Source organism: Dipodomys ordii, unplaced genomic scaffold (assembly GCF_000151885.1).
Source record: "Dipodomys ordii isolate 6190 unplaced genomic scaffold, Dord_2.0 Scaffold191, whole genome shotgun sequence".
In the NCBI taxonomy this organism is placed as follows: domain Eukaryota; kingdom Metazoa; phylum Chordata; class Mammalia; order Rodentia; family Heteromyidae; genus Dipodomys; species Dipodomys ordii.
This window is the reverse complement of record NW_012267407.1, coordinates 249,739-277,392: the sequence shown is the minus strand read 5'-3', so window position 1 is coordinate 277,392 and position 27,654 is coordinate 249,739. Positions and strand designations below refer to the sequence as shown.

The 27,654-nt window shown below is 53.8% G+C and overlaps 1 protein-coding gene across 1 annotated transcript; it reads right to left on the bottom strand.

Moving 5' to 3' along the window:
- Window positions 1-1,999: 1,999 nt before the first annotated feature.
- On the bottom strand, window positions 2,000-22,913 carry Peg3 (paternally expressed 3). The gene is made up of 10 exons (XM_013034548.1): window positions 22,842-22,913; window positions 20,544-20,668; window positions 18,683-18,757; window positions 16,587-16,732; window positions 16,065-16,142; window positions 14,119-14,220; window positions 12,986-13,089; window positions 8,996-9,098; window positions 7,793-7,885; window positions 2,000-7,639 (listed from the first exon to the last, which is right to left on the bottom strand). Exons 4-10 carry the CDS (start codon window positions 16,600-16,602, stop codon window positions 3,396-3,398), a joined length of 4,740 nt encoding a protein of 1,579 aa, XP_012890002.1. The 5' UTR covers window positions 16,603-16,732; window positions 18,683-18,757; window positions 20,544-20,668; window positions 22,842-22,913; the 3' UTR covers window positions 2,000-3,395.
- Window positions 22,914-27,654: the final 4,741 nt, after the last annotated feature.

The window sequence follows — 27,654 nt, the reverse complement described above, 5'->3', positions numbered from 1 at the left end:
TAAGCCAAATATTTTAGGCTCAAGGAAATGCCAAGTTCTTGGATGTTAAGGAGATACTAAGTTTTTGGACTTATAATTTTGACAATCTCCCCCACATACACTCACTCACACATATTTAACTCCAAACACTTTAAATGGACAAAAGACTGAGAAATACCTTATTTTTAACTTTATTTTTATTGATGACACTATTACAGGTAGAACAACTACAACCATATTAACGAACCAAAAGCTTGTGCACAGAGACAAGATGAATACTTCAAGATGTTAACCACGGCCTTTGGATGGTGAAAATATGGCGAGTTTCTTCTACATTGCCACAGCTTCAAGGTTTCTATAATGAACAGATACTGCATATATAATGAGATATATGATAATAGAAGCAAATTACCCAAACACTATGAGAAAGATCACTCAGAAAAACTGAGGCAGTACAGCAAAGGGCAATTCCACAACAACCACAGAGCTAGCTTTTGATTTGTCTCCAGATTTCTTCCTGTCTTTCACACTTGTGCATCTTATCACAGATCAAGGTGGTAACGCTAATTGTTGGGAGCACAAGTGGATTTCCTTCTACTTTACTGAATTGCCCAGTTTTCTATGAGCATGTATTGAGTTTGTCATGGAAAAATACGTACATAAAGCTTATTACCAAAAGGCCAAAGATTATTCTAGAAATTTGGAACAAAATATTTAACCATAATCCCACAACACGATTTTAATTATTTTCCACATTTCTTTTCATTTTAGACTTTATGTAGACATATTTAACACTGTTCTAGTCACAAGATTGTGCACGGATATAAGATGGAGGAAATAGAATGATCTTAATGGTAGTTGTTGGATGTTGGGGAATATGGATTGATTTTTTTTCCCTTTCCTAAATTTTCTCTATTTTCCAATTTCTCCTCAGGGTGTGTATGATGCTTGAAATAGTGACATATAGAACAAATGCTGTTACCAGGACATTATTTTAAAGGAGAAAATAGTGATGAAGGTATTTAGTCATAATTCCACAAGTAATTTAACAGGTATCTTGAATACACATTTTGACAGTTATAATCATAAACGTGCACAGAGACAAGGATGATATTGAAGAATATATCTGTCTTTGGATGGTCAGGGGATGGATAGTTTTTCCTCCACTTTTCTGTTTTCCAAATGATTTATAGTGAGTTCAAATCATGTTCACAATGGAAATAGGACCATTAACTTTGTACTAACACTACCATGAAAGGACATTCAAGAAAGTTAAGAAAATAATGTTTGACTATATGCCTACAACACAATAGCTTTTGACTATAAGCATACCTCTTTAAACAGTTATAATTGTAGTATAAATATAATTTTGTGTCCTGCTTTCTCCACGTACTATTCTGTAAATATATTTCCATTGCTACATAACTCTTTGTGATTATCATTCTTAAACAGCTGCAAGAGTTGAAGGGTACATTTACTTAATCGTTCTGCTGTTTGGCATTGATACTGTTCCTGCACTTCCACTCAAAATTGGAATGGACACCCTAACTTCTTGGCAAGTTTCTTTCTGAAAGCCAGCAATAACGAACCCCCAAATTCATACCAATGCAGCGTACCCACCGCTCCTCAGTTTCCCCGGGTGTCAGTTCCAACCTTGTGTCTTTCTATGCTGACAACCTTCAACTTCTTCCAAACTGCCCAGGACACTGCTCAATTCGTTCTTGCCACCCTGGCCTCCAGCCCGCTCCTTCCCCTCCCAGGCCCCGGGCGTGCAAGCGTGCGTGTGAGGAGCCCCCTCTTTGACATTCTTGTTCCTGGAGCTCAGCTCTCCCACCTCCCTGGGCTCTGGCACTCCCTCATCCTCACACTTCCCACACACCTTGCCTCGCCTACAGACCTGGAGGAGGAAGAGCCCGACGTGTTGCACTTGTCAGACGCCTGCACTCACGTCTGTACTCTTCTCCACAGATCTCTTTCCTTTTTTTTTTTTTGAATTTTTTAAATTTTAAATTTTTTTTTCCCCAGCCAACTCAAGGCCAACATTTTTTTTGTTTATCTAGCCATTACGCGAGGGGAGGGGAAGCAAAGGAGCAAAGGAGGACATAGGGACCCCAAGCTCTGAGGCCAATTTGTGATTAAGAGGAAAAATCAGGTCAGACAACACGACACAAAATTGACAGCTCAGAAATGCGCAGGAAGCTTGAAAGAGAAGGATCAAAGGCAGCAAAGCAAATCACGGCTGCTGGGGAGCTGAGTCCATAGCACAAGCTTGGGTTGACTACAAAGAAAGCTTTTTTTGTGTGTGTTTTTGCTTTAAAAAAATTTTTTTTAAAATGCAAGTTAGACGCAGGGATACAGACTCAGACAGGTAAAGAACAGGAGAACTGAGCAATAGAAAAGTCTAGAGGCTGACCCCTGGGCACCCAGGGGTAAGCCGACTTGTGGCAGCATGGAATGAAGCCACTGGGGCTGACGCTGCCAGGGCGGCGGGAAGCCGCTCCAGGCTGGCCAGCTCCTCAGGCACTGCTGTGATCTAGCCATGGTTACAACCCATTCTTTAAAGGCAGCGATAAAACATTTACAGGGAAAAGCCTTGATTCACTACTTAACACACACCAAGTTAGCTATTAAAAACAAAACAACACATGTAAAAACCCAACTAATATTTTTGTGTGAGAACCACAGCAAGATAGGTACAATGTGGCTACAAGTGGGCCTGGGTGACAAAGACCGTCGGAGCAAGGAAATGCTCGCGGCTCTGTGGTTTAGGTGCAGATAGACGGGTGCTGGAGGAAGTTCAAACTACTTCTCTCTCAAACACAAAGAGAAGAGACTCCTTCCCGCCCGTGTCTGTACCTCACAAGACAATTGACAAGAGATCAAACACAGCACTCAAAAAGAGAAACTAGTGGGTTCAGTTCAAGCACAGTAAATCTTTTTCAGGATCTAAGACACTTACAAATATATTCTAATTTGTTGCTCTCTTCCTCCTCCAAAAAAGAAAATAAAAATCAGAGAACCAGGAAAGGTACCTCTGCCCAGTAAACTGTGACCGTTTATCACATTAAATCCAAATAAACATGATCCCATTTTGGCTACGATTTGCTCATTTATGTACATGGCAGGAAAAGTCGCTCCAGGGATGGGAGTGACACTGGAAGTTCGCTAAGGTGTGTCTTTAGTCTGGTCCCTCGAGTAGAGGGTGAGGCTGTGCTGTGTGCAGCACCTTTCCCCAGCTGCAGCGGTGGCCACCTTAGCAGCTAGGAGGGAAGGCGGCTTCACGGTCCAGTCTGGGTTATCTATGCTACCTTGGGTGTGCATGTCCTAAGGTGGTTTCTTGGTATTGGAATAAGTTCAGTTCTCTGTGTTTTGGCACGGTCCAGCTCTGGGCAGGGAGGCGTGGCGGCCCCTTCTGCTCAGCCGGTGTGGGTATTCTGGTGTCTGGCGAGGGACAGGCGGTCGTTGAAGAGCTGGCCGCAGACGTCACATCTGAAGTACTGGTGGTCAACCCACTGGGCCGCACTGGGGCCCGCGCCCTCTCCTGGGGCGTTGCTGGGCAGGACCAGGCTGGCGTGGGCTCGCAGGTGCTCCCTGAAGGCTGCGCTGGATGCAAAGGTCTCAGTGCACTCCTGGCAATTATAGTAAGGCCTCTCCTGCTCCTCGCCCTCTTCCTCGGGGTCTTCGATGCCTGCCGCATCTGGCTCGTCAGCATCCCCCTCAGGCTCCTCCACCCTTTCTTCTGGGTCTTCAATGCCCACACCATCTGGCTCATCGGCATCCCCAATGGGGTACTCGGCCCCTCCGTTGGGCTGTTCAGCCTCCCCGTCTGCCTCAGCCGCCTCTCCATCAGGTCCTTCTGCCTCTCCGTCCGGCTCTGCAGCCTCCACGTCTGGCTCGGCCGCCTCCACCTCTGGCTCAGCCGCCTCCACCTCTGGCTCAGCAGCTTCTACATTTGACCCTTGGATGCGCAGAACTTCCTGCGGAATGAGGACGTTGACTTCAACCTCCTGTGCGGTGGCCGCTTCTTCCTCCTCCTCCTCCTCATCATCATCCTCTTCATCTTCGGGGTCAAACACTGTGTGCTTGGTGAGGATTGTGTCATGCATGAAGGCCTGCCCACAGTCCCTGCACTCATAGAAGGGCCCGGGCCGCCGGAGGGGCTCGGTGAGGAATGAGGCATGGGTGAAGGAAGCCCCGTACTCATAGGGCTCATCCTTGTGCACCTTGGTGTGGTGGTCCCCCAGCTGCTTGGCTGTGAAGAAGCACTCTCCACAGACGGTGCACTCGAAGAGCTTCTCCTCGGTTTCGCTGCCCTGGAACTCGGTGAGGGCCAGGGTCTGGATAAAGATCTCCTCGCCCGCTTCCGTTTGCTCCAGGAACTCTTCATCCCTGTGGTGCCGCAGGTGCTCGTTGAGGGCTGAGCTGTGGATGAAGCCCTGCCCACACTGCAGGCAGCGGATGGCCGCCCCAGCCACAGCGGGGTTCCTCTCAGCAGCTCGGCTCCTCCTCGACTTCACTGGCAAGAGGCAGATAAAACCATCATCGCAACCCTTCACAGAATACAACTGATCTTGCTCATGGACTCTCTGATGCTCAAACAGGAAGGAGCTATGGATAAAAGACTCACCACACTTGGGGCACTCAAAGAGCTGCTCTCCAGCGCACTCCTTCTGGTACTCACTGAGGGAATGCATGTGTACATCTGAGAGGGCGTATTCACGGCTGTCAACGAGGCACTTCCTGCTGTGCACGTCCTGATGGCTTGTGAGGTCTGTGAGGTACACGAAGCCCAGCCCACACTCCTGACATTCATAGATGGTGTCTTCAGGCTCATCCTTCTGCTCATCCGAGCTTGACACCTGGCTGATAGTGTCCTCGCCTGTCTCCTGATCTTGGCTCTCCTGGTCATCCATCTCCTGACCCTGGCTTTCCTCACTGTTGATCCCCTGATCACAGGTGTCTTCACCGTGGGTTTCCTGAGCATCCATCTCCTGACTCTGGGTCTCCTGAGCATCCATCTTCTGATCCTGGATCTCCTGAACATCTATCTCCTGATCCTGGATCACCTGAATATCTATCTCTTGATCTTGGATCTCCTGAACATCTATCTCCTGATCCTGGCTCTCCTGAACATATATCTCCTGAACATCTATCTCCTGATCTTGGATCTCCTGATCATCCATCTTCTGATCCTGGATCTCCTGACCATCTATCTCCTCATCCTGGATCTCCTGACTGTCCATCTTCTGATCCTGGATCTCATGACTGTCCATCTTCTGCTCCTGGGCCTCCTGACCATCCATCTTCTGCTCCTGGGTCTCCTGACTGTCGATCTTCTGCTCCTGGGTCTGACCTTGGGTCTTCTCAGCATAGGTTCCCTCCCCAGGAGTCTTCTCTTGGGTACAGATGGCCCATTGCACAAGGAGGCTGTTGTTGGTAGCAGACTTGTTGGATTTGTCATGTACTTGTTCTTCAGCATACTGTTCTTGGGTATAACTTGTCTGAGGACTAGTAGTGGTCATGCTGTGATTGATAGATTGCTCATAATGCCCACTTCCAGAGGGCTTTTCTCGGTCATGAATCTTCTGGTGCTCAATGAGGTCAGAGCTACGATAAAAGGACTCGCCACACTCCTGGCATTCATAGAGCTTTTCTCTGGGGCGAACTATTGGCAGCTCACCAAAAGGTAGGGAATGATAGACAGTGGGCTCAATGTACTTCTTCTTGGCACGAGCTTTCTGGTGGCTGCGGACACTGGTGGTGGGGACTGAAAAGACACCATCTTGTTTGAATTCACGTGCTCTGTCTCCAGCAAGGCTTCTTTGAGGCTCTGCATAGGATGTGCTTGGCATGGTGGCATCTCTGTAATCATTACTATCCCCATCATAAGGGCTCTCTCTGGCAGGAATCTTCCGGCGCTTGTTGTGGAGGTCTGAGAGGTAAGTGGAGGACTCTCCCTTCTCATCACAGCCTGCCTCTTTGTTAACATAGTAACGCTTCAGAGATCTGGGAATAGCCAGGCTACGGGTAATGGAAGCCAGGTATTCCTTCCCTGCAGAGGAATTCTCTCCAAAACAGGCTTTCATGTAGTTGGGGACCTCTGAGCTGTGCGTGGCGGGCATTGCGGGCACTGCGGGTTTAGTGAACCCGGACACACTTTTCTGAGCTTCTGCAGAGCCTAAGCAGTGAGTATTAGATTTCTCATAGAACTTCCCCTCGTAGGCATTTTCCTTCGTGGGAGGTGTCTGGGCTTCATCAGGGTTAGAGCTGATGGTGAATGCCTTCTCCTCTTCCTCATCCTCAGGTGGTCTTGTGATGGTGTGACTCTTCTGAGATTCAGTGAAGGGCATGCTATGCACAGCAGACTTCTCATATCCACGGCCATTGAAGAAGTTCTTTCGAGAATGAATTTTCTGCTGCTCACTGAGGTCTGCATTTTGCATAAAGGGATCCCGGCCATCTTTAACGTCAAAGAACTTCTCCTTGGTGTAAGTTTTCTGACGTCTTTTGAGGGATGAGCTAGGTGTGAAGGCCCCCTCACAGGCTGGGCTCTTGCTTTCGAATGGGTTTCCCCTGGCATGGATTTTGAGGTGCTCTTTCAGAGAGGAGCTGTGGAGGAAGGAGTCCCCACACACCTTGCACTCGTAGATCTTGTTTTTGCCATACATTTTCTGAAATTCTCTCAGGGCTGCGCCGGGCATGAAGGCTGCCCCACGCCCTGGCTCATGGTCACGCTCACTGGCCTCATCTCCACCACAGCTCCCTACCTCATGGACTTTCTGGTGCTCAATGAGGGCAGAACTGTGAAGGAAGGTTTCCTTACACACACGACACTCATAGAATTTGTCTTTGCCATACATCTTCTGAAGCTCACTGAAGGTTGGGCTGGGCAGGGCCTGCTCCTCACTCTCCTGGTCCTTACACTCAGCCAGGTACTCTCTGGCATGGATTCTGCGGTGCTCCGCCAGAGCGGCACTCTTAGTGAAGACTTCCCCACACTCTCTACACTCAAAGCGTTTCCCTCCACTCTGATGACTCTGGCTCGGACCCTCATTGGGAGTAGAGCTCTGAACGAAGGACTCGCCATACTCATAGAGATTCTCCCTCGTATGCATGATCTGGTGTTCCACGAACTCTGATATGACGGTGAAGGAGCGCCCACACTCGTCACACACGTAGGATGTCGCCCCCAGGTCACTGGGCTGTGACTCTGAGGAGGAGGCTGAGGCCAGGCTGCTCGTGCCCGTGGCCCTTCTCATCTCACTGCCACACTCAAAGGGCTTCTTCCTGGCACTGCCCTTATGCTCATGAGCCCCGCTCTTCCCCTCTGTGTCAAAATGATAGCGCCTTTTCCTCTCCAGAGCCCTCCTTCTAGAGATCAGGTTGGGGTTGAACCTGAAGCCTCCCCTAAACGCGCTCCCCTCGAAGCCTCTCTGAGGGGCCAGTGGCTCCCTGCGGTTTAACGAACTGTCCCTCCAGTGGTCATCTGGCACTCTGGGGAACCTCTGCAGCCGATCATTCGGCTCCCTGGCTCTTCCCGACCGGGAGCCGTGTGCTGCATCCTTGATGAATTTTTCCATGATCACTCCATGAGAAGACTCATCCTCACAGATCCCCCGACGGTGGCTTGGCTTTTTGGCTTCAGGCATAGTTTTCAGACCTGGAAAGAAACCCTAAATGTAAATACTCCCTAGCCCTCCACACTTGCACAAAACAATGGTGGACTTGTCTGCGAAATGTTGGAATGTCAAGTGTGAGTGCGCTATGTGTGGCCCAGGCCGAGGGGGCCTCTGGGGGCTGCCCAGGCACTCACCGCGACTGGTGCTCGGATAGGCACTTCGCTTGGCTCTGGAGGAGTGGCCTTGTGTCATGTGGGAGTGGCGGTCATCTTCAGCAAGCTGCACCCCTGCTCACAAGAACAATACCACAGCTCAGACTTGGCTGGAGGATGGACTTGTGCCCTCCTTCTCTGAGGCATTAAATAGGAAGTGGCATTCTTCAGATGTCTCTCACTCATCTCATTTCCCCACTATCCATTCTTCATCTCATTCCAATCTGCATTTTAATCCTTTTCCGTGCTGATACACTCAAGTTTGTCAACCTCCCTGGGAGTCCACACAGGAGAGCATCTCCTTTAGCCTTTTTCTGCAACCTCTTTTTCAGTGGCCTCTGTGGTTTTCCTATTCTTTTTTTTTTTTGCTTTGATTTTACTTTTTTATGTTTTTGAGACAGGGTTTCAATATGGACCTGGGCTGGCCTCAAACTTACAATCCTCCTGTCTCAGCTTGATGAACACTGAAATTTCAGGAATATGCCACTATGCCAGCCTCCTCCTCCTCCTCCTCCTCAACATTCTTTTTTTTTTTGTCAGTTGTGGGGATTGAACTCTGGGCCTGGGTGCTGTCCCTCAGCTCATCAGCTCAAGACCAGCACTCTACTACTTGAGCCACAGCGCCACTTCCAGTTTTCTAGTGGTTTATTGAAGATAAGAGTATCACAGACCTTCCTGGTTGGGCTGGCTTTGAACCATGATCCTCAGATCTCAGCTTCCTGTGTAGCTGGGATGACAGTTGTGAGCCACCAGTGCCCAGCTTTGATATTCTTTATCTACTTCAGCACCAGAGCTCTGCATGGCCCCATAACTATAGACCTGCACACCCAGGTGCTTGTTACAACTAGACTACATGCTGTCTGGAAGAGTCTACCTAGAACACAAGATCCCATTGTAAAGGTGCTTTAAAATCTCTGCTTTCATTACTCTAGAAAAAGTATCAACTCTGGCTAGAGCTATGCTTGTTTCACCTAGGCCCAGGGATGATGTATTCTTCAACCAAAGCCAGACAGGTTTCTTTAAAAAAAGAAGTCTGCTCACTCACTTCCCTATTTAAAAACTGTCCCAGGTGTTTTCGTGTCCATCAAGACACGGTGCATTGACATGGACCCATCCTTCCTCCGCCTGGGACAAGTAGGGGGACAGCACCCTCCCATGGTTGCGAGCCTCGGGGCTGTCACTCACCCAGTGACAGCAGCTTCCTGTAGTTCTCCATGTTGTCCTGGATCGGGTTCTGAGACTTCCTGTCCTCGCTGGCCTCCATAACACTCCGGTATGACTCGGCATCCTGCAACAGCAAATGCAGAGCGCTCAGTGAGTGTCTGTCCCACGGACGACCAGAGAGAGAACAAGGGTGGCAGCAAGGGGCTACATACATGAAGTCATAGAGGAAGTGCTCACGGTGTTTGGGGTCTGAGTGATCCAAGTGTGACTAGGGGCCTACGTTGTACCTACCTTGGTGCTACACTCTGAGGCAGATCCCAAAGACGCATGACACATATTCCTTGCCCTCATGCAGCTTATAATTTGGTTGGAGAGAAAAGACTCATGAAACAATTAGAGAACAGTAAACAGTAAATGGGGATACAGATAATCAATGCTAAATGGGCTTTGTGGAAGGAGAGTTCAGGGTGATCCTGAGCAGGAGCAAAGGCTTTGCTGAGGGCTCTGGGCGGCAGGTGGGAGGGTTCAGTGTGCACTGCAGGGACTGGCAGGAAAGCGTGAGCAGGCCAAGTATGGACATGCACGGGGCACCCACGGAGCAGTCGTGCCAGGCAGGTATCTGGTCCGGGCGTGTGCTACACGCTCCATCCCTGTTCCTCCACTCCACAGCAAGGCCAAATGGAGGCTTCCAGTGTGAGGCCTTCCACATGGCATGGGATAACTGCATGCATCAGAGGCTTTCATCTACAACTACCACTTGTTTTAATAGCTACTTCTCCAAAGAGATTTAAAACTCCTTTCAGGAGACTGTTCTATTGTAGCATCCTTAAAGGATTTTGTTGTCGCTGGGGCTGAACTAGAATTGCAACCCCCTTGGCAAGGTGTGGCTCCGGGAGGATGACCCTGAGGTGTGAAAAGGTACTAGAAGAGGGAGACCCTGCCGTGGGCTCCACCTTGTGGAGCTGGAGAGCACCTCAGGATCCAGGGAGGACTGCGCCATGGGCAGGCGGACACAGCCTCAGACACAGCAATCTGGCAGGTCCTCAGGTTCCTCACTGTGAAATGGAGGGAGGGTACCTGTGAGCCTTGAGACACTATCATGTGGGATTTCTGCAGTGGGATGTGTTGATTAAATATTAAGAAAAGGGATGGAAAGGAAATTTATTCGTTCTGATACCATAGCAGCATGGAAAATGTAAAGGAGAGGAGCTCTGCAAAGTCAAAGGCTCCTGTTCCTCAGGAAGTGCACAGGCCATCTGTGTGAGCAGATGTAAGACAAGCGAGGCCCCTGCCCAGGTCCAGGCCTTTAAAGCGGACAACAACCGAGGTGGAGAAATGACTCAGAGCTTCAGGAAACCTTTTTGTGGTTAAGAAAGTAATCATAAAATTCTGGAGGTGTGGCAGAACTAGCACACTGCTCTTCCTAAGGCTGGCTTTTCTTGGGTGCCCATCTTCCCCTGCTATACAGCAAAGCTCCTGGCGGGCAGGAATTCTGTCCTCATCAAGTTTGGGAAGGGGCCTTGGCTCTTGCTTAACTCAGCAGTGAGTATGTGCCTGGAAGGGCCTGCAGTGGCTGAGGAAGCCAGGGCCGAGGAAGCCAGAGTGGCAGAGGACAGATGCGTCCAGGTCTCAGGAGCCACCATTTTGGGCACAGAGCCAATGGCAGATGGGAAATTTCTCATATTTATTTATCTACCTGCCTGATTTGAATAAAAATTAGTGCATATTAAATTCTCAACTACTGGGGCTGTGAAGGTGGCTCAGTGGTAGCATGCTTGCCTTGCATGCATGAGGCCCTGGGTTCGATTCCTCAGCACCACATAAACAGAAAAAGCCAGAAGTGGTGCTGTGGCTCAAGTGGTACAGCACTAGCCTTGAGCTAAAGAGTTGAGGGACAGCGCCCAGGCCCAGAGTTCAAGCCCCACAACTGACAACAAATAAAAATAAAAAATAAATTCTCAACTACTTTGTTCCTATAAAACAAAAAGGAACTGGATGCTGGTGCCTCATGCCTGTAATCCTAGCTACTCAAGAGGCTGAGATCGGGGCTGGAAAGGTGGCTCAGTGGTAGAGTGCTTGCCTTGCAAGCATGAGGCCCTGGGTTCGATTCCTCAGCACCACATAGCAGAAAAAGCCGGAAGTGGGGCTGAGGCTCAGGTGGCAGAGTGCTAGCCTTGAGCTGAAGAGCTGAGGGACAGTGCTAGGCCCAGAGTTCAGGCCCTATGACTGACCAAAAAAAGAAAGAAAAAAGAAAAAGAGGCTGAGATCTGAGGATCATGAGGATCATGGTTCAAAGCCAGCCCAGGCAGGAAAGTCCATGAGACTGATCTCCAATGAACCATCAGAAAACCAGAAGTAGCACTGTAGCTCAAGTGGTAAAGTGCTTTCCTTGAGCTGAAGAGCTGAGGGACAGCACCCAGGCCCACAGTTCAAGACCCACGACCGACCAAAAAAACCAGCCACTGGCAGTAGTGGCCCTGAGACTGTGGCCTGTCATCAGCAATGGCACCTCACTGTCCTTGAGCTGTAGTTAAGGCTGACCAGAGAAGAGGCCCGAGAATGCTGCCAATACTGCATGACTCCATAACGAAGCAGGCTGGCAGAGGAAACAGTTGGTGTACACCTTTAAAACACAACCTGCTGCTCCCGCCTCTACTGCAGTCAGTGGGGACCAGGCTCTCAGACTCTTCACATGTCAAGATGTTTTAAAAACAAAACTAGACAAAAAGCTGGGCACTGGTGGCTCACGCCTGTCATCCTAGCTACTTAGGAGGCTGAGATCTGAGAATCTCAGTTCAAAGCCAGCCTGGGCAGGAAAGCCCATGAGACTCTTATTTTCAATAAACCACCAGAAAACCAGAAGTGGCACTGTGGCTCATGTGATAGAGTGCTCAGGTTGAGCTGAAGAGTTCAAGGACAGCATCCAGGCCCAGAGTTCAAGCCCCACAACTGACAAAAAGCAAAAAAACTAGACAAAGTCCAACTACAGTCCCCACACGCAGAGTGCCTCTGGGCATCCCCCAACGCTCCCCCATTGGGCAGCTGTCTAGTTCTCACACAGTTCCTGCATCCAGGCCTTTGCCTGACTACTTCCTGGTCCCCATCTGTCCTCACTGTACTTCCCTGCTCCTCAGGGGTCCTTCACTGCAGCCTCCAATGGAGCCACTCCATCCCCCCCCCATAAACAGATGGAGTGTCATGCCTCTAGGACTTGTTCCTTCTATCCAAACTTCTTGTTAGTGTTCTGTGCTGTGTCCAGGACACTACACTGGGCGATTACATATAGTGCTGCTTGTGTGGCTGTTCCTGCACCTGCAGGGCTGGGGTAGGGAGCCCATCTTGGTCCACACTGCTCTTCCCAGGGCCTCCCCACACTCTGCTGAGGGGCAGGCACTTGGCTGAAGAAGAAGGCTCCGCCACTGGTGCCTCTCCTTTCATCCTTCCTCAGTATCTAGCTCAAATCCCTCCACCAACCTACTGATCAGTGACTATACAGCCATTAACACAGGGTGCCTCTGTGTGCTGGGCAGCATGGTAGGCACTGTGTGTGCACATGTATGTGTGTGTGCATGCATGTGTGCATATGTGAAACTCACCAAGTCTCACAATGGCCTAAGAGCAGTCACCATACTCATTTTACAGATGAGGAAACTGAGGTTTGGCTTAGCTGGTAAACAGCCCAGCTCCACACAGTAGCAGGTGGCAGAGCCAGGCTGGAGCCCAGTTTTCTTCAGCACCAGTCTTTCCTCTTTGGCCAGGCTGCTTTGCAAGGTGTACCTTCCCTGGCTCTGCTTTCTGTGTCTCCCGGCTCCCCAGCAACCAAATGCCACATGCTCAGGGGCACAGGGGAACAGGCTGCAGCCACTCAGCCACTGGCCACCAGTGGGAGGGGCCTGACTCCTGGTGAGGCCGAGCAGGGGCTCCCGGCCACAAATGGGCCTCTAGGGGGCAAATGAACACGTGTTGGATAAATGGAGACAGCCTTCTGGAAAAGGGGGAACCTGAGCATACCTGGGATCGGGACTCATAATCCATGGAGACACCGTCCTCCTCTCTTTCCATCTGGAAACTTGCCCTGGCCATCACAGGCAGGGAAAGGTCGCGATGAGGCAGCCCTGGGAAGACACAAGGTATCAGGAGCAGCGGAGACCCAGGCTGGCTCAGCGGGGCTTGGGTTTGTCAAGGTGTAGCTAGTCTGGGGGCTGCATGGAGACAGCCCCAGCCCTGGCCTCTGGCTCCTCATCTCAGAGCTGGGTGGGGTCACACCTCACATTCTTGGGCCCAAGCATAGCACCTGCCAGCCTCTTTCCTGCAGTAGTTGGGCCTATTTATTGGTTTTCTCACCAGGGACCAGAGGTGTGGCCCTGGAGGGTCACCTAGGCACTGAGGCTGGGACTAAGGTCCTGGGCTCTCCTTTCACCCTTCCTCAGTATCTAGCTCAAATCCCTTCACCAACCTACTGATCAGTGACTACACAGCCATTAACACAGTGTGCCTCTGTGCTGGGCAGCATGGTAGGCATATGAGTGTGTGCATACATGCATGCATACGTGAACCTCACTGAGTCTCACAATGGCCTAGGAGCAGTTACCACACTCATTTTACAGATGAGGAAACTGAGGTTTGGCTTAGCTGGCAAACAGCCCCGGCCCACACAGTAGCAGTGAATATCACTAGGTGGGAGTCTTCGAAGCCTTTTCTTTCTTTTTTGTCGGTCGTGGGGTTTGAACTCTGGGCCTGGGTGCTGTCCCTCAGCTTTTCAGCTCAAGGCTAGCACTCTACCACTTGAGCCACAGAGCCACTTCCAGCTTTTTCTGCTTATGTGGTGCTGAGGAATCGAACCCAGGGCCTCATGCATTCAAGGTAAGCACTCTACCACTGAGCCACCTTCCCAGCCCCTCAAAGCCTTTTCTTGACCATAAGTTGAGGACGTCCCGCTGCCTAATTAAGAAAAATGTGGAGCACACAGCAGCACGAGAGAAACAGTGTCTGCGGCACACACTGCTGAGGCAGCACCACTGAGGACTATGAAGCCCGAGCTTCAGCCTATGCTTTGAGGACCTGGACTGTGTGGACTGAGCAGTGGGGACTTATCCCCTGAGTCTGTACACAGCATGTGTGGGAGGCAGCAGCCATGGACTTACTGCCTCTGGGGCTCCTGCTGTGTGCCCAGCGGTCACGCGGCTCCACGTCCCTGCTTCTGCCCCTGCGGTCCCAGTCCCCGTCCCGATCCCGGTCCCGGTCGCCTGGAGAGTCAGAAGGCCCTGTGTTTAGTGGGGTGCGTTGACGCCGCTGGTTACGCCTCCTCCAGAAGGGAGCACCAGCCTTATTCCTTTCTTGAGAAGATGGATCTGAATCTGAGGGCTACACCCTCCCTGCTTTGCTGGGCCTCCACTGCCTCCCATTCCTAAGGGTCAAGTCCTGAGTTCCATGTCGGCCTTGGGCCGTCAAATACACATTATTCTATTGTGAAGAGCCAGACCTAAGGAAAGGACACACTGCCCTCTCTGAAAGGTTCTATGGACATTCCTTCCACAAACTGTCCCGGGAAGCTGGCACAACCTGGAGCAGAGACCAAGTAGCTTTAAACATTTTGCTGTGTAAAAGACCACAGAAACCAGTGTGCAGTTTGATATAAAAAGTGGCCTTTCACTTATTTTTCCCTTAGACCTCAGTGATGCTGACCATGAAGAGTAGTTTGCATAGGGGTCTTCTGGGAGGCAGCTGGAGATGGCCCTATAGTGGGGTATCCTGTGGTGGGGTGTCCTCTGGTGGGGTGTCCTGTGGTGAGGTGTCTGTGGTGGGGTGTCTGTGGTGGGGTGTCTGTGGTAGGGTTTCTGTGGTGGGGTGGCTGTGGTAGGGTTTCTGTGGTGGGGTGTCTGTGGTGGGGTGTCTGTGGTGGGGTGTCTGTGGTGGGGTAGCTGTGGTGGGGTATCTGTGGTAGGGTGTCTGTGGTGGGGTAGCTGTGGTGGGGTGGCTGTGGTAGGGTATCTCTGGTGAGGTGTCTGTGGTGGGGTATCTGTGGTGGGGTATCCTGTGGTGGGGTGTCTGTGGTGGGGTGTCCTGCGGTGAGGTGTCTGTGGTGAGGTGTCTGTGGTGAGGTGTCTGTGGTAGGGTGTCTGTGGTGGGGTGTCTGTGGTGGGATGTCTGTGGTGTGGTGTCTGTGGTGGGGTGTCTGTGGTGAGGTGTCTGTGGTGGGGTGTCTGTGGTGGGGTGTCTATGGTGGGGTAGCTGTGGTGGGGTGTCTGTGGTGAGGTGTCTATGGTGGGGTAGCTGTGGTGGGGTGTCTGTGGTGAGGTGTCTGTGGTGAGGTGTCTGTGGTGAGGTGTCTGTGGTGGGGTGTCTGTGGTGAGGTGTCTGTGGTAGGGTCTGTGGTAGGGTGTCTGTGGTAGGGTGTCTGTGGTAGGGTGGCTGTGGTGAGGTGGCTGTGGTGGCGTGTCTGTGGTAGGTGTCTGTGGTGGGGTGTCTGTGGTGGGGTGTCTGTGGTGGGGTGTCTGTGGTAGGGTGGCTGTGGTGAGGTGCCTGTGGTGAGGTGTCTGTGGTGGGGTATCCTGTGGTGAGGTACCTATGGTGAGGTGTCTGTGGTGGGGTGTCCTGCGGTGAGGTGTCTGTGGTGAGGTGTCTGTGGTAGGGTGTCTGTGGTGGGGTGTCTGTGGTGGGGTGTCTGTGGTAGGATGGCTGTGGTGAGGTGTCTGTGGTAGGGTGTCTGTGGTGGGGTGTCTGTGGTGGGGTGTCTGTGGTAGGATGGCTGTGGTGAGGTATCTGTGGTGGTGTGTCCTGTGGTGAGGTGTCTGTGGTGAGGTGTCTTTGGTGAGGTGTCTGTGGTAGGGTGTCTGTGGTAGGGTGTCTGTGGTGGGATATCTGTGGTGGGGTGTCTGTGGTGGGGTGTCTGTGGTGAGGTGTTTGTAGTGGGTATTTGTGGTGGGGTGTCTGTGGTGAGGTGGCTGTGGTGGGGTGCTCTGGGGTGGAGTGGGGTACTTTGGGGTGTGGTGCTCTGTGGTGTGGCGGGGTGTTCTGGGGCAGGGTGGGGTGCTCTGGGGCAGAGTGCTCTGGGGTGGGGTATGCTAAGGCAGGTGACTGGGCTACTCACTGCTGAAGGAGGGCACTGGGCGGGCCGGGGGGGTTCCTCCTCGGTTCCACCTCATGTCGCCGTTGCTGTTGGCGTCGTCTGTGGACAGCAGATACAGGCTTATAGCTGCCTCTTCCACTCTACCCTGAGACCAACCCCCCCCATCACGGAGAGACAGGACCTCCCTTCTCCTCCCATTCCCTATCCCTCCCACAGAGAGATGGGACCTCCCTTCTCTGACCCCCCCCCGCAACTGAGAGACAGGATCTCCCTTCTCCCCCACCCCTGCTCCCCCCACAGACGGGAACTCCCTTCTCCCTCCAGACCCTCCACTCTGGCCACTTGACGCCTGAGTAGAGAACATAGCTGCCACTTTGGTCGGTGGCAGGACCCTACCCAGGGGGCCATCTGCCAACCCCACTCCTCTAAATGTAAGTATCTCTTCTTTCTGCCTAGGTGTAGTTCTCAGCCAAGGGTGTTCTGTCCATCAGGGGCCCTTTGAACACATTTTGAGACACGTTTGGGGCATTGAGAGCGTCTCACCTTCGCGCTGGTACATCCTGGGATTCTCCAGCAGTGCAACCAGCTTCTCACAGCTGTCTGGCTGTCGAGCTCGCACCCAAGGCTTGAGCTTCTCAGGTACTGCTCAAGAACCAAGAGCCTGATAATCTCCTTGGTGTGATCTCCGGCTATAACCAATCAAGGCAGAGTTTTCTGAGTGTGGCCAGGGTCCTCTGAGGCCCAACAGAATCCACATAGAGTAAGTTCCGAAATCTCTGTGAGACAATTCTCCTAGGATGGCATCCGGCTCGTTAGCCAGGTCACTGTCTAGCTCATAGAGATTTGGGGCCCAGTACTTTTCAGGGTAGGTGGTGAGTGAGTGATTTAGAGGTAGCAGTTCTCTAAGCAAGGGCCCCACTGGAGGAACCAAACATGAGTCAACAGGAAAGACAAGGCAGCCTGTGACAGTCAGTACTGGGGCAACTGTGGATTGTAAGGAGATTCACACATGGCCCACAGGTCAAGGACCAGCCCCACCCAGGCTGCCCACAGGCTCTGGGATAAGAGGTGCCCTAACACACACACACACACACACACATGCACACGCACATGCAGGATGCAAGGATGGCTTCTGCACAGAGGGCTGCACAGACACACACAGACCTGTGCTCTGACATGGCAGTGTGACAGCTGGCCACTCCGCTGACAACCCTGGAAACCTGCAGAAGGGGCACCGTGGCACCCACATTCTGTTGAGACCCACGAAGCTCCAGGAAGCTAGGGAACCCCGCGGTTCCCCTGCCAACTCAAAGCATGGGGAACATGTTCCTACTAAAAGTGGGTGTGAGGCTTTTTGTAGGCAAAGGGAAGGGAAGCCACGGAGAGTGGGAGTGAGTCCTGCCATTCATTTCCTCAACATAACTACTGGAAAACAGAATCCAAATGCAAGCATGGACAGCTGGGAGTGCTGTGGTCACAAGCGTCCATTTCTCTAGACCTGTGCCGTCTATGGTCCTGTGCTGGCCCTACGCTGCGATTGCCATTAGAAAGGCAATCAACTGAAAAGTTAGCTCCTCATCTGCACAAGTTCACTGCAAGTGCCCAGCAAGTTCAGGGGCTGGTGGCCACCTGGTGGGATGTGAAGAACATCCCCATGCTCACCTCCCTTGGCCTGCTCAGGCTTGCAGGGAGGATGAGCACCCTTCTCAAGGGTCTATTTATTTGGGTTATTTGTTGGCCTCCCAGGGGTCATCTGGGACCTTGTGTAGAAGCACCAGGGAGTTTCCCTGTCACTGCACTCCCTGGTGGCAATGTCTGACACAAAGCGGGACATTAGCGCTGCTGTGACACACTGCAAACTGGGCTCGAATGTACAAAGAGAGTATCAGTGAATGCCAGCAGCAGGATGGGTTGTTTCTAGGGAGACAGAATATCTTGGGCTCAATTTTCTTACCTCAAATTATCTTTCCAACTGAAATTCTGTAAGAATATTCATTCTGGGGCATGAATTCCCCTTCACCTGCTCCCCTTTGTATCTGTACCCATCCTGCCTCAGTTCTTGCACAGCAATGTGCTTAATAATAATTTATTGTACTTAATATTTTAAGGACTAAAGTCAGGCACTGGTGGCTCACGCCTGTCTTCCTAGCTACTCAGGAAGCTGAGATCTGAGGATTGTGGTTCAAAGCCAGCCCAGGCAGGAAAGTCTGTGAGACTTATCTCCAATAAACTACCAGAAAACCAGAAGTGGGGCTGTGGCTCAAGTGGTAGCACACTCACCTTGAGCTGAAGAGCTGAGGGATAGCGCCCAGGCCCAGAGTTCAAGCCCCATGACTGAAAAAATAATAACTTAAGGACTATCCAGTGAGTTGGGAGCTGACTGGAATGCGTCCCTGGTGGGCTCGGGAACCTCAGTACACTGACGGGAAGATGGAACAGTGCTGGGATGTGCTACATGCAGCACTTTAAGGGGAGATGTGGTCAGTGTCATGTGCCCAAGCTGGCTGCAGAGTCCTCCATCCAGGAGGGGGACAGGTGGGGCATGGGCCCCAGATTCTGCTCTTCAGCCTCCACACTCCAGAACAGCACAGCCCTGACCCTCCTCGCTGGCACAGAGATGCCCTCAGGTGTATAATCACCTGTCTGGGAATAGAATCCTTCCTGGAACGTCAGACCAAGCAGCTACCTCAGGAACCAAGTCAAAACGTAGGCACCTGCAAACAGTTTAAAGGAAGAGATACATGCACTAAGAAAAAATGGAAGAAATGTAAAAGTGTTAGAGAAGCATCGCACACATATCCAGGACCAGGGAGGGTGCTGGGGTTCGGCCCCCTCCATCTTCAGAAAAAGCCATTCCCAAGCCACAAGACCAAACCAGGGCTGAGGAATAAGGCTTCCAGTTCTCTTTATTAAAATAGAATGACTTCAAATCCCAAGTCAAAGTCAGCACTGGTAATTCATGGACCAAATTTATTCAAGAAGGCAGAAGTGAACGGTTCTGGTGTTTTTCTTTTTCTTTTTTTTTAATTTTTTTTTATTATTTTTTATTTTTTGGTGTTTTTCTTTTTACTGAGTCTACTGGGACTTGAACTCAGGTCTTGCTCTTGCTAAGATCTATCAATTAAGCTATACCTCTGGCCCTAGAAATGAAAGCCTTCAGGCTGATAATATTGGACATTATTCAATGGAGTTCTAGCCAAGATACAGAAAAAAGAGGAGATAAGACTATCATTCTCTTTTATAAGATTTTTATCTCATCATAGATATGAACTTCACTCTCTAATAGGCATGTATTTGAAGCATTTAGTGAACACTGTAAGATCTATGATCTTCAACAGTCAGATAAAAAATCCACAAATTTTGAAAGAAAATAGTACAGGAAGATGAAAATACAATCCCAGGGAAGAAATCAAAATGTTGAAATAACTTAAGGACTACCCAAATAAAATAAGAAGAAAGTATTTCTGTATTTAAAAAAAAAAAGCCTCCCAGAGTCTGCGCTTCATGTGGTAGACAATGAGGCGGAGATGACCCTGCCTGCTCCCCAGGACCAAGGTCTGCCTGGTCCCCACACTTCCCCATACCATGTGACTCATGATGCCAACTGAACCCACCAGCAAACACAAACCAGACAGGGTCTTCCCAGTCTCCCTCTCAGGACCCTACTTCACCCCAGCCAAGCCATCATCTCTCCCAGAGCCCCCTGTGTCTCCCTGTACCCTTGGCCGCCTGTATCTTGCAGCCAGATGATCGATGTGACTGTCGCATGGCTTTTACATGAACATTCTTTGTGTCACTTCAGGAAGCCCAAATACCAGCAATTTGAGGACATTTCACACTGAATTAAAAAACTTACCTTTTCTAGCCTCAGTCGGCTGTCACCGGCTCTTCCTGTGGCTCTTCTTTCTGTGTCCCTTGGGACATCTCTGTCCCCCTCTGCTGGGATTATTCTTCCCTTACAATCCCCACTCACAAGGGTTCAGGGCTCACCTCCGAGGCCCCCAGTGACCTCGAGCAGGTCCTGTGTGTCCTCTCTGAGATTACGTTAACTGCCTGTAGTACATACTCTCTTTCAAAGGCATAAATCACACAATTGTGTTTTCTACACTATATCTGCCCATAAGATTGTGTGCGTGTTAGAAAAATACTTCCTTTGCCATGAGGGACTATGTTCCCAGTGCCTGGCACAAAGTAAGCACTTGGTCAATATCAGCAGATCAGCTGAATATCTCAATGCTTCTTAAATCACCCAGTAAGAAAAAGAGAGAGGGCTGAGAGTATCTGAGAGTTAGAAGAGCCATGGGAGACTGGGAAGGGTGGGGTGCAGCCAAGAAGGGTCTCCCTAGCAACTGCTTGGCCACCAGGCAGGTCAGTGTGAGTGCAGCACCAACGGTGCCCTTGCAGCCATGTGTGACACATGTCCAGGAAGGCAGTGTTGAAGCAAACAAGGACAGTGTTTGCTCTCAAGTTGTGAAACTGTGAGGAGTTAGTGCAACTCACCTGGACCCAGCCACCTAGCGTTTGGACGAAGTCCCTCCTTCTCTTGCCAGTCTGTCTCCAAGAAGGGTGAAGGTCAAGAAGGGTGAAGATCAAGGTCAAAAAGGGTAAAGATCAAGAAGGCAGAGCTGTGGGAGGAAAGGAGAATGTGAGACATCTCAAGATGGAGGGTGGTGGGAGCCTCTCTGCCAGGGCATGCTGGACCAGGACCGTGAGCCTTTTCATTACAGGTGCTGTGCTTTGGCGACTGTTGGCGTTCTCCTGGTGGACTACCAGCACACTGGACCCCAGAGCAAACAGTCAGGCCTCTGCAGGTTCTTGGGGCACATAATCTAAAGAGCATGACTCTTTCTGCTCCTGGGGTCGATGAGTGCATTTTGGACAGGTTAAATAGCTCATGCATTAGGGAGTCTGCACCATTACTGATGCTGCGCAAGCATCAGCCATGGCTAAAGCTACTGCCTGCCACTCAAGTGTGCACTTCAGTTAGTACTAAGCAGCAAGCGCGACTACCGTGCATTACTTTCCCAGCCTGGAATAATTAAAAAGGGCCTTAGAATTTCCCTTAGTGGAAACAGGGCAGAGATCTCCACCTCCCTCTAGGCCACCCTGCTCCCCTCCCCTCCCCTCCCTCGCCCCAAGCCTTGGCCTCTGCAGCTGCACAGCCCTCTAGTGGTTCTGCACATATGGGTTCTTGGCCATGGGGGGGGGAGGAGGTGAGGAGGGAGGGCTGGCTCCTCGCAAGCAGCCCCCACACCACGCCCCCTCCCCTAGACTGACAGCTGTGTACTCCTGTCCCCTCCCTCAGACTGACAGCTGCTTACCCCGCCCCCCACCCCAAGACTGACAGATGTGCATTCCTGCCCCCTCCCCTAGACTGACAGATGTGTATTCCCACCCCTCCCTCAGACAGCTGTGTACTCCCAACCGCTCCCCTAGACTGACAGCTGAGTCCTCCTGCTCCCTCTCCTAGACTGACAGCTGTGTAATCCTGCCCCCTCCCCTAGACAACTGCGTACTCCCGCTCCCTCCCCTAGACTGACGGCTGTATACTCCCGCCCCTTCTCTAGACTGACAGCTGTGTACTCCCGCCCCCTTCCCTAGACTGACAGCTGCATCTTCCCGCCCCCTCCCCTAGACTGACAGTGTAATCCCGCCCCCTTCCCTAGACGGACAGCTATGTAATCCCACCCCTTCCCTTAGACTGACAGCTGCATACTCCCGCTCCTCTCCTCTAGACTGACAGCTGTGTAATCCCGCCTCTCCCCTAGACTGACAGCTGTGTACTCCCGCCCCTCTCCCCTAGACTGACAGCTGTGTAATCCCGTCTCTCCCCTAGACTGACAGCTGCGTCCTCATGCCCCCTCCCCTAGACTGACAGCTGCGCCACTGCTTCCCGAAGAGAATGGCATCCGCTCATCTGTGTCTGGGCCCCACCCCTCTCCCCAGTGCCCAGGCCTTGCCCCTCCCACTGCCTAGGCCCTGCCTCCGGGTCTGTCTAGGAATCATTCAGAAACGTAGGATTTTGCGTAAAGTTTCTAATGTTTCCATGTTCTCCGGGTCGTGAAGACCCCACATCTCAGGTCCCCAGCACGGCTCTGGCCTTCTCCCCTAAGCCTATGCGCCTCGTGCATCTGGGCCCCACCCCTTGCTCCAGCCTCCAGGTCCGGATCTCTGAGCAGACCTCCCTGGGCTGAGGAATCAAGCTGAACACGTAAGCTCAATTCCCCGAACCTATGAGGCCCGCTGTCTGCATGGCAGCGGCCCCCGTGGGTCTCCAGGCTCCGACTGAGAGGGCAGGCAGGGCTGCGGCCTCCCAGAGGGTGACAGGCAGGGCCTCGCTGCCGCCTTCCACACTCCAGGCCCAGCTCGGGGCCACAGCGAGAGCCAAGCTTGCTGTCACTCCACATGGCACCTGCACAGTGCCAGCACAGCCGCCAGGGGGATGATCAGGGCTCGAGCTGCCACAAGCCACAGAAGTCAGCCCTACCCTGGGCCCGCCCTCCGTGGCTCCTCCGCAAAGATAGTACCGCTGGGCAGGGCCTTGGACCCATTTCACCGTGTCAGCCCTGCCCCGGCCCGCCCTCCGTGGCTCCCCAGCAAAGATGGCGTCGGTGGGTGGGGCTTCTGGCCCATCCCTCACCTTGTCAGCCCCACCTCCGGCCCACCTTCCCTGTCTCCCCAGCAAAGATGGCGCCAATAGGCAGGGCCAAGGGCCCATTGGTCACCATGTCAGCCCCACCCCGGGCCCGCCCCCTGCCCCCCCCACATCGCGAGTAGTGTCATTCCGTCATGACGTACCTCCGTAGGTGAACAGCGAGGATGACCACAGGGCGGAAGCGCCCAACACGTCACATAGGGAGCCCCGCCCTCGGGTCTGCCCCTCTGTAGTTGTTACCATTCATATACTGAATGTAGAATGAATATCAAGCACACCCTCAGCAAGTATTACGCCAGAGAGGGCGGGGCTCATGGGCCTATCACTCAACAGGAGCCCGGCCCCACCCTCTGCCGGCACTGTCATGCAAGTAGTTCGTACAGCGACCTGCAAAGATGGCGCTGGGGGGCGGGGCTTCTGGGCCTATAAGGAGCCCTGGCCCCGCCCTCTGCCGGTGCTGTAATTCATATAGCTCCTACAGCAAACAGCAAAGATGGCGCCAGTGGGCGGGGCTCAAGGCCTGTCACTCAGGAGGACAGCCCCACCCTCGGCCCATCCCTTAGAGCCACTACCATTCGGACATCACCTGAGCTACACGTCACCCCTCTTCATCCCCCCCCCCCACAGCTGCAAAGATGTCATCGAAGTAGGTGGGGCTCTGGCCTAATCACTAAGAAGGTAGCTCCTCCCCCAGGCCAATTCCTGGGAGCCACTGTCATTCACAATGGCGCCTGCGCAGTGTACATCCGGCGCCCCCAGGTGCCAGCACTGACTGCGCGGCCAGGGTGGGCGGGACTCAGCGCCCCCTCCCTGGGGATGGGCGCCCCGCCCTCCCCCTGCTCCTCCGCCCGTCCAGCCCAACTGTCGTTCACCAGAAAGCAGCGGCCGCTAGACCACGGGGAGGCGGGGGAGGTCCTGCTGCTCTACCTGTCAGTCACTCTTGGAACCCCGCCCCCAACCCAACCCCTCTGTGCCTGGAAAACGTCTCATCCGCTCCCAGCCTGGCACCCCACAAAATGAGGCCAGGTGCATCGTATGGCACAAAAGCTAGACAATGGCCGGGTGAGGTCTTACGGCCCCAGTCGTTACAGACTGAATCGCTATTTTCAGATGAGAAATCTGTAGCGGCCGCATTTGCCGCAAAGGGGGCCCCGCGACCATGCGCTCAGCTCCATCGGAGGCTGCAAACACCATCCGCGCAGCCCTGCTGCTGCCCGACCAGCAAAGAAAGAGCACAGGGGAGAGTGCCATGCCACCTCCCTTCTCGGTCAAGGCCACAGGCAACGGAAGCGCCAGCCGGCCCGAGCCGCACCTGCGCGACAAGCGCCACCAATATGGCGCTGGTCAGACGGGACCTGACAAGACCGCCCCTGGCCAGCTGCGCCACAGTCACTCCGCCTGGCCCCGCCCCTCCCCGCTGACAGCCAATCAGGGCGGTGCCTGCGCGGCAACCCCAAGGTAACCAGGCAAGTACTGCGGACTGGGCGGAGCTTGACGGACAGCCCTGGCCCCGCCCCCACCCTACAACAGCCAATCAGGGCGGCGCCTGCGCGGAAACCCTATGGCAACCAGCCAAGTGCTGCAGACCGGGCGGAGCTTGATGGACAGCCCTGGCCCCGCCCCCGCCCTCCAACCGCCAATCAGGGCGGCGTCTGCTCGGCAACCCCATGGCAACCAGCCAAGTACTGCAGGCCGGGCGGAGATTGACAGACAGCCCTGGCCCCGCCCCAGCCCTCCAACAGCCAATCAGGGCGGCGCCTGCACGGCAACCCCATGGCAACCAGCCAAGTACTGCGGGCTGGGCGGAGCTTGAAGGACAGCCCTGGCCCTGCCCCACTGCAGCCCTGGCCCCGCCCACCGCCACTGCGGCAAAAACAGCCCCGCCCCCAGAGGTGGCGCTGAGGCACCCGGCGGGCAACGGGGGTCCGGTCAGCCCAGCACCCCAAGACAGGGCCCAGCGTTCCCACCACCCCCAGACCCTGCTGAGGAGAAGGGACACCTCCGTGACAGCACTCTCAGGGACGGCGCCTGGCATCCCCTATCTGGATTCGCGATGACGGGAAGCGTGGCCATCCAGCGCCCGCCCCGCCCACACCGGGCAGGAGAGACGAGGAGGCCCATGAGGGGCTCGGGACCCCGTGACACCCTGACACGGGGGACACGGCGACCCGCGGCAACGCGGCCGCGACGCCCCAACATGAGGGGACACGGGAGACTTGAGGCTCGCGGCAACGCGGCCGAGCCGCCCAGACACGGGGACCCGGGGAACCCGGGGGCGGGGGTGGGAGTGACACGGGGCCCCCAGCAACGCGGCTGTGTCGCCAGGACACTACACTGGGAGCATGCCGCAGCGCCGCCTCGTCTGGCCGCATCTCTGCGGCAACGCGGCCCCTACGGCAGCCACTCCAGCCCCGCAGCGCGCTCCCTGGACACTGCCGCGCAGCGCGGGCAGAGGCCGAGGGTGGGCGCCGGCTGGCGGGCGGGCGGCTGACTTACCTCCCTGCAGCGCGCTCAGTCTAGTGAGCCCGCACCGCACTGAGCGCCTAGTGGCGCTACCAGCCCAGGGTGGACATGGTCGTCCTGTCTCCGTCCTCCAGCGGCTCCGGCCTGGTCCTCCCCGCTGCTCCGGCGACTGCGGCGAGCACCGCGAGACGCCTCCTTGTCAGGCTCCTCTGCAGAGGCGGGGCCAGAGCGTCGGCCAATCAGAGGCCACCCCGCCCCCCCGGGACCCCCGCCTGGCCCCCAACACGGTGCCAATCAGTCCGCCGTTGCCATGCCAACCGCTTGGCGCGGAGGCCGGGGCTGACGTCAGCGGAGCCCGCGCCGGGGGCCCTGGGGCAGGGTCGGGGGGAGGGCCGGGGGACAAGGGGGTGAGGGGTGACAGCCCGGAGGCGTGGGGCCGGGATGGGGAAGTGCCCATCTGAACAATCCCGGGGCGCGCAGGTCGATAACGGGGGCGCGTGCACTTGTCCAAGGGAGCAATGAAATCATTAATTCGTATTTTTAATGATTTCATTTCATGTGTTGACGCCTCACAACTCCAGCCTGGGGAGGGCGCGCACAGGACGGACAAGCGTGGCGACTCCATCTGTCCGCACCCGCCACGTGCCCGGGCCCCGGCGAGACCGTCCGAGCGGGATAGGGTGTGGGAAATAGACGGGCTGCCGGTCCGTCTACGGGGGCGGGGGACACCCAAGCCAGCCCGATGGTGGGGGGCACACTCCAGTCAGCCCGATGATGGAGGGCACACTCCTGTCAGCCCGATCGTTGGGGGGACACCCCAGTCAGCCCAATCGTTGGGGGGACACCTCAATCAGCCCGATCGTGGGGGGACACCCCAGTCAGCCCGATTGTGGCGGGCACACCCCAGCCAGCCCGATCATGGGGGGGGGACACGCCAGCCAGCCCCACCACACGCAGCCGGCCACCACCCTCCCACTGCTGTCACGGCGCAGGTCACCGGGGAGACCCGGGAGGGCGCAGGATCGGCCGGAACAGCGGCGGCGGCGGTGGCGGCGGTGGCGGCGGCGGTGGCGGCGGTGGCGGCGGCGGCGGCTATCGTGCTAGGCATCCGCCGCACCATGCACGACCCCGCGGGCTGATCCCCTCACGGAGCGGAGGCCCGGGAATGGAGGCCAGAGAGAGGAGGCCCCGGAGAACATCTCCCTGGCCTCCCGTCCCACCGTAGATGGCCTTCGCAGCTCTTTTCTGCTGGGACAAAAAGAGAAAGGAAATGGGTGACTTGGTAGGAGCTCACCTTCATCCCGGTGGCCAACCACTCCTGCAAAAGGACTAGAATTCAAGGCAGAGAATAAGGTTGAGCCCACTGGGGAGCTCTGGGGTGCGACCTCTCTCTGGCCACCACTGACTTCTGGGGTGCGACTCCTCCCTGGTCACCATCAATTCCTGGGGTGTGACCCCTTCCTGGTTACCATTGACTCTTGAGGTGCGACCCCTCTCTGGCCACTACAGACTCCTGGGGTTTCTGGGGTACAACCCCTCTCTGGTCACCACCGACTCCTGGGGTAAGACCTCTCTCTGGTCACCATCGACTCCTGGGGTGCGATCTCTGGCCATCATCAGAAACATACTTCTTAGAAGAGAACTGGATTGTGTTCTGAAAAAAAAATCCATATGCTGTGATTTTTTTTAATGTCGTCTATTAGAAATGAAAACAATACAATGTTTTTTTATCAGGCACAAAAAGTCACAGTTGTGATTTTAATTTTAAAGGGGAAAAAAATTCCTGAGACATGGATTTTTGGGGGGGAGGGTCGAGGAGGAGGGAAGCAGTTTACCTAGAAGAGCACACAGAATGCCATATCCCAAATTACATTTTATATTTATAATAAGGAACGAGTTGCCAAGGGGGTCCTTGCTCCTGAGAAGCCTCAGTGCCAGGCAGGTTGTACGTTTCACACTACCCACACATTCCAGCCATGCCACTTAAAAATAAAATATGAATAGAAACCCTGTACTTAGTATGCGAACAAACACACCTTCAAAACAAGCTGCCAGGACACTGGAGGTGAATGTACGATTAGCTCATGTCAAAGATTTTTCGAATCTGGCTATTCATTAGGTTTTGCCTTTCCTGGGAGCTGCTAAGACAATGGGGGGTTTCTAGGACCCCCAGAGTGGCTTTGAGTTGGCTTCTGCTGAGAAATTCTGGTTTTGGAGCTCCCAAGAAATCCCAATGTCTGGCGGAGGTCTTAGGGGTGATTTTAGCATGTTTTAAGGACAGGTAGGAACCCTTTCTTTCCCCAAAGCTGTCTGTCTGCAATGCCTGGGTACCTCATTTCCCAGTGAACCCCACATGGCCTGTGAACCCCTGTGGCTCAGTACCCACCTACCTGTCCCCACCACACAGCTTCCAAGCCAGCCCACGGCCATGACCCTGACTGCTCGCATGTCACCTCTAGCTAACACACATACACACACACACCGGCCTCCCTG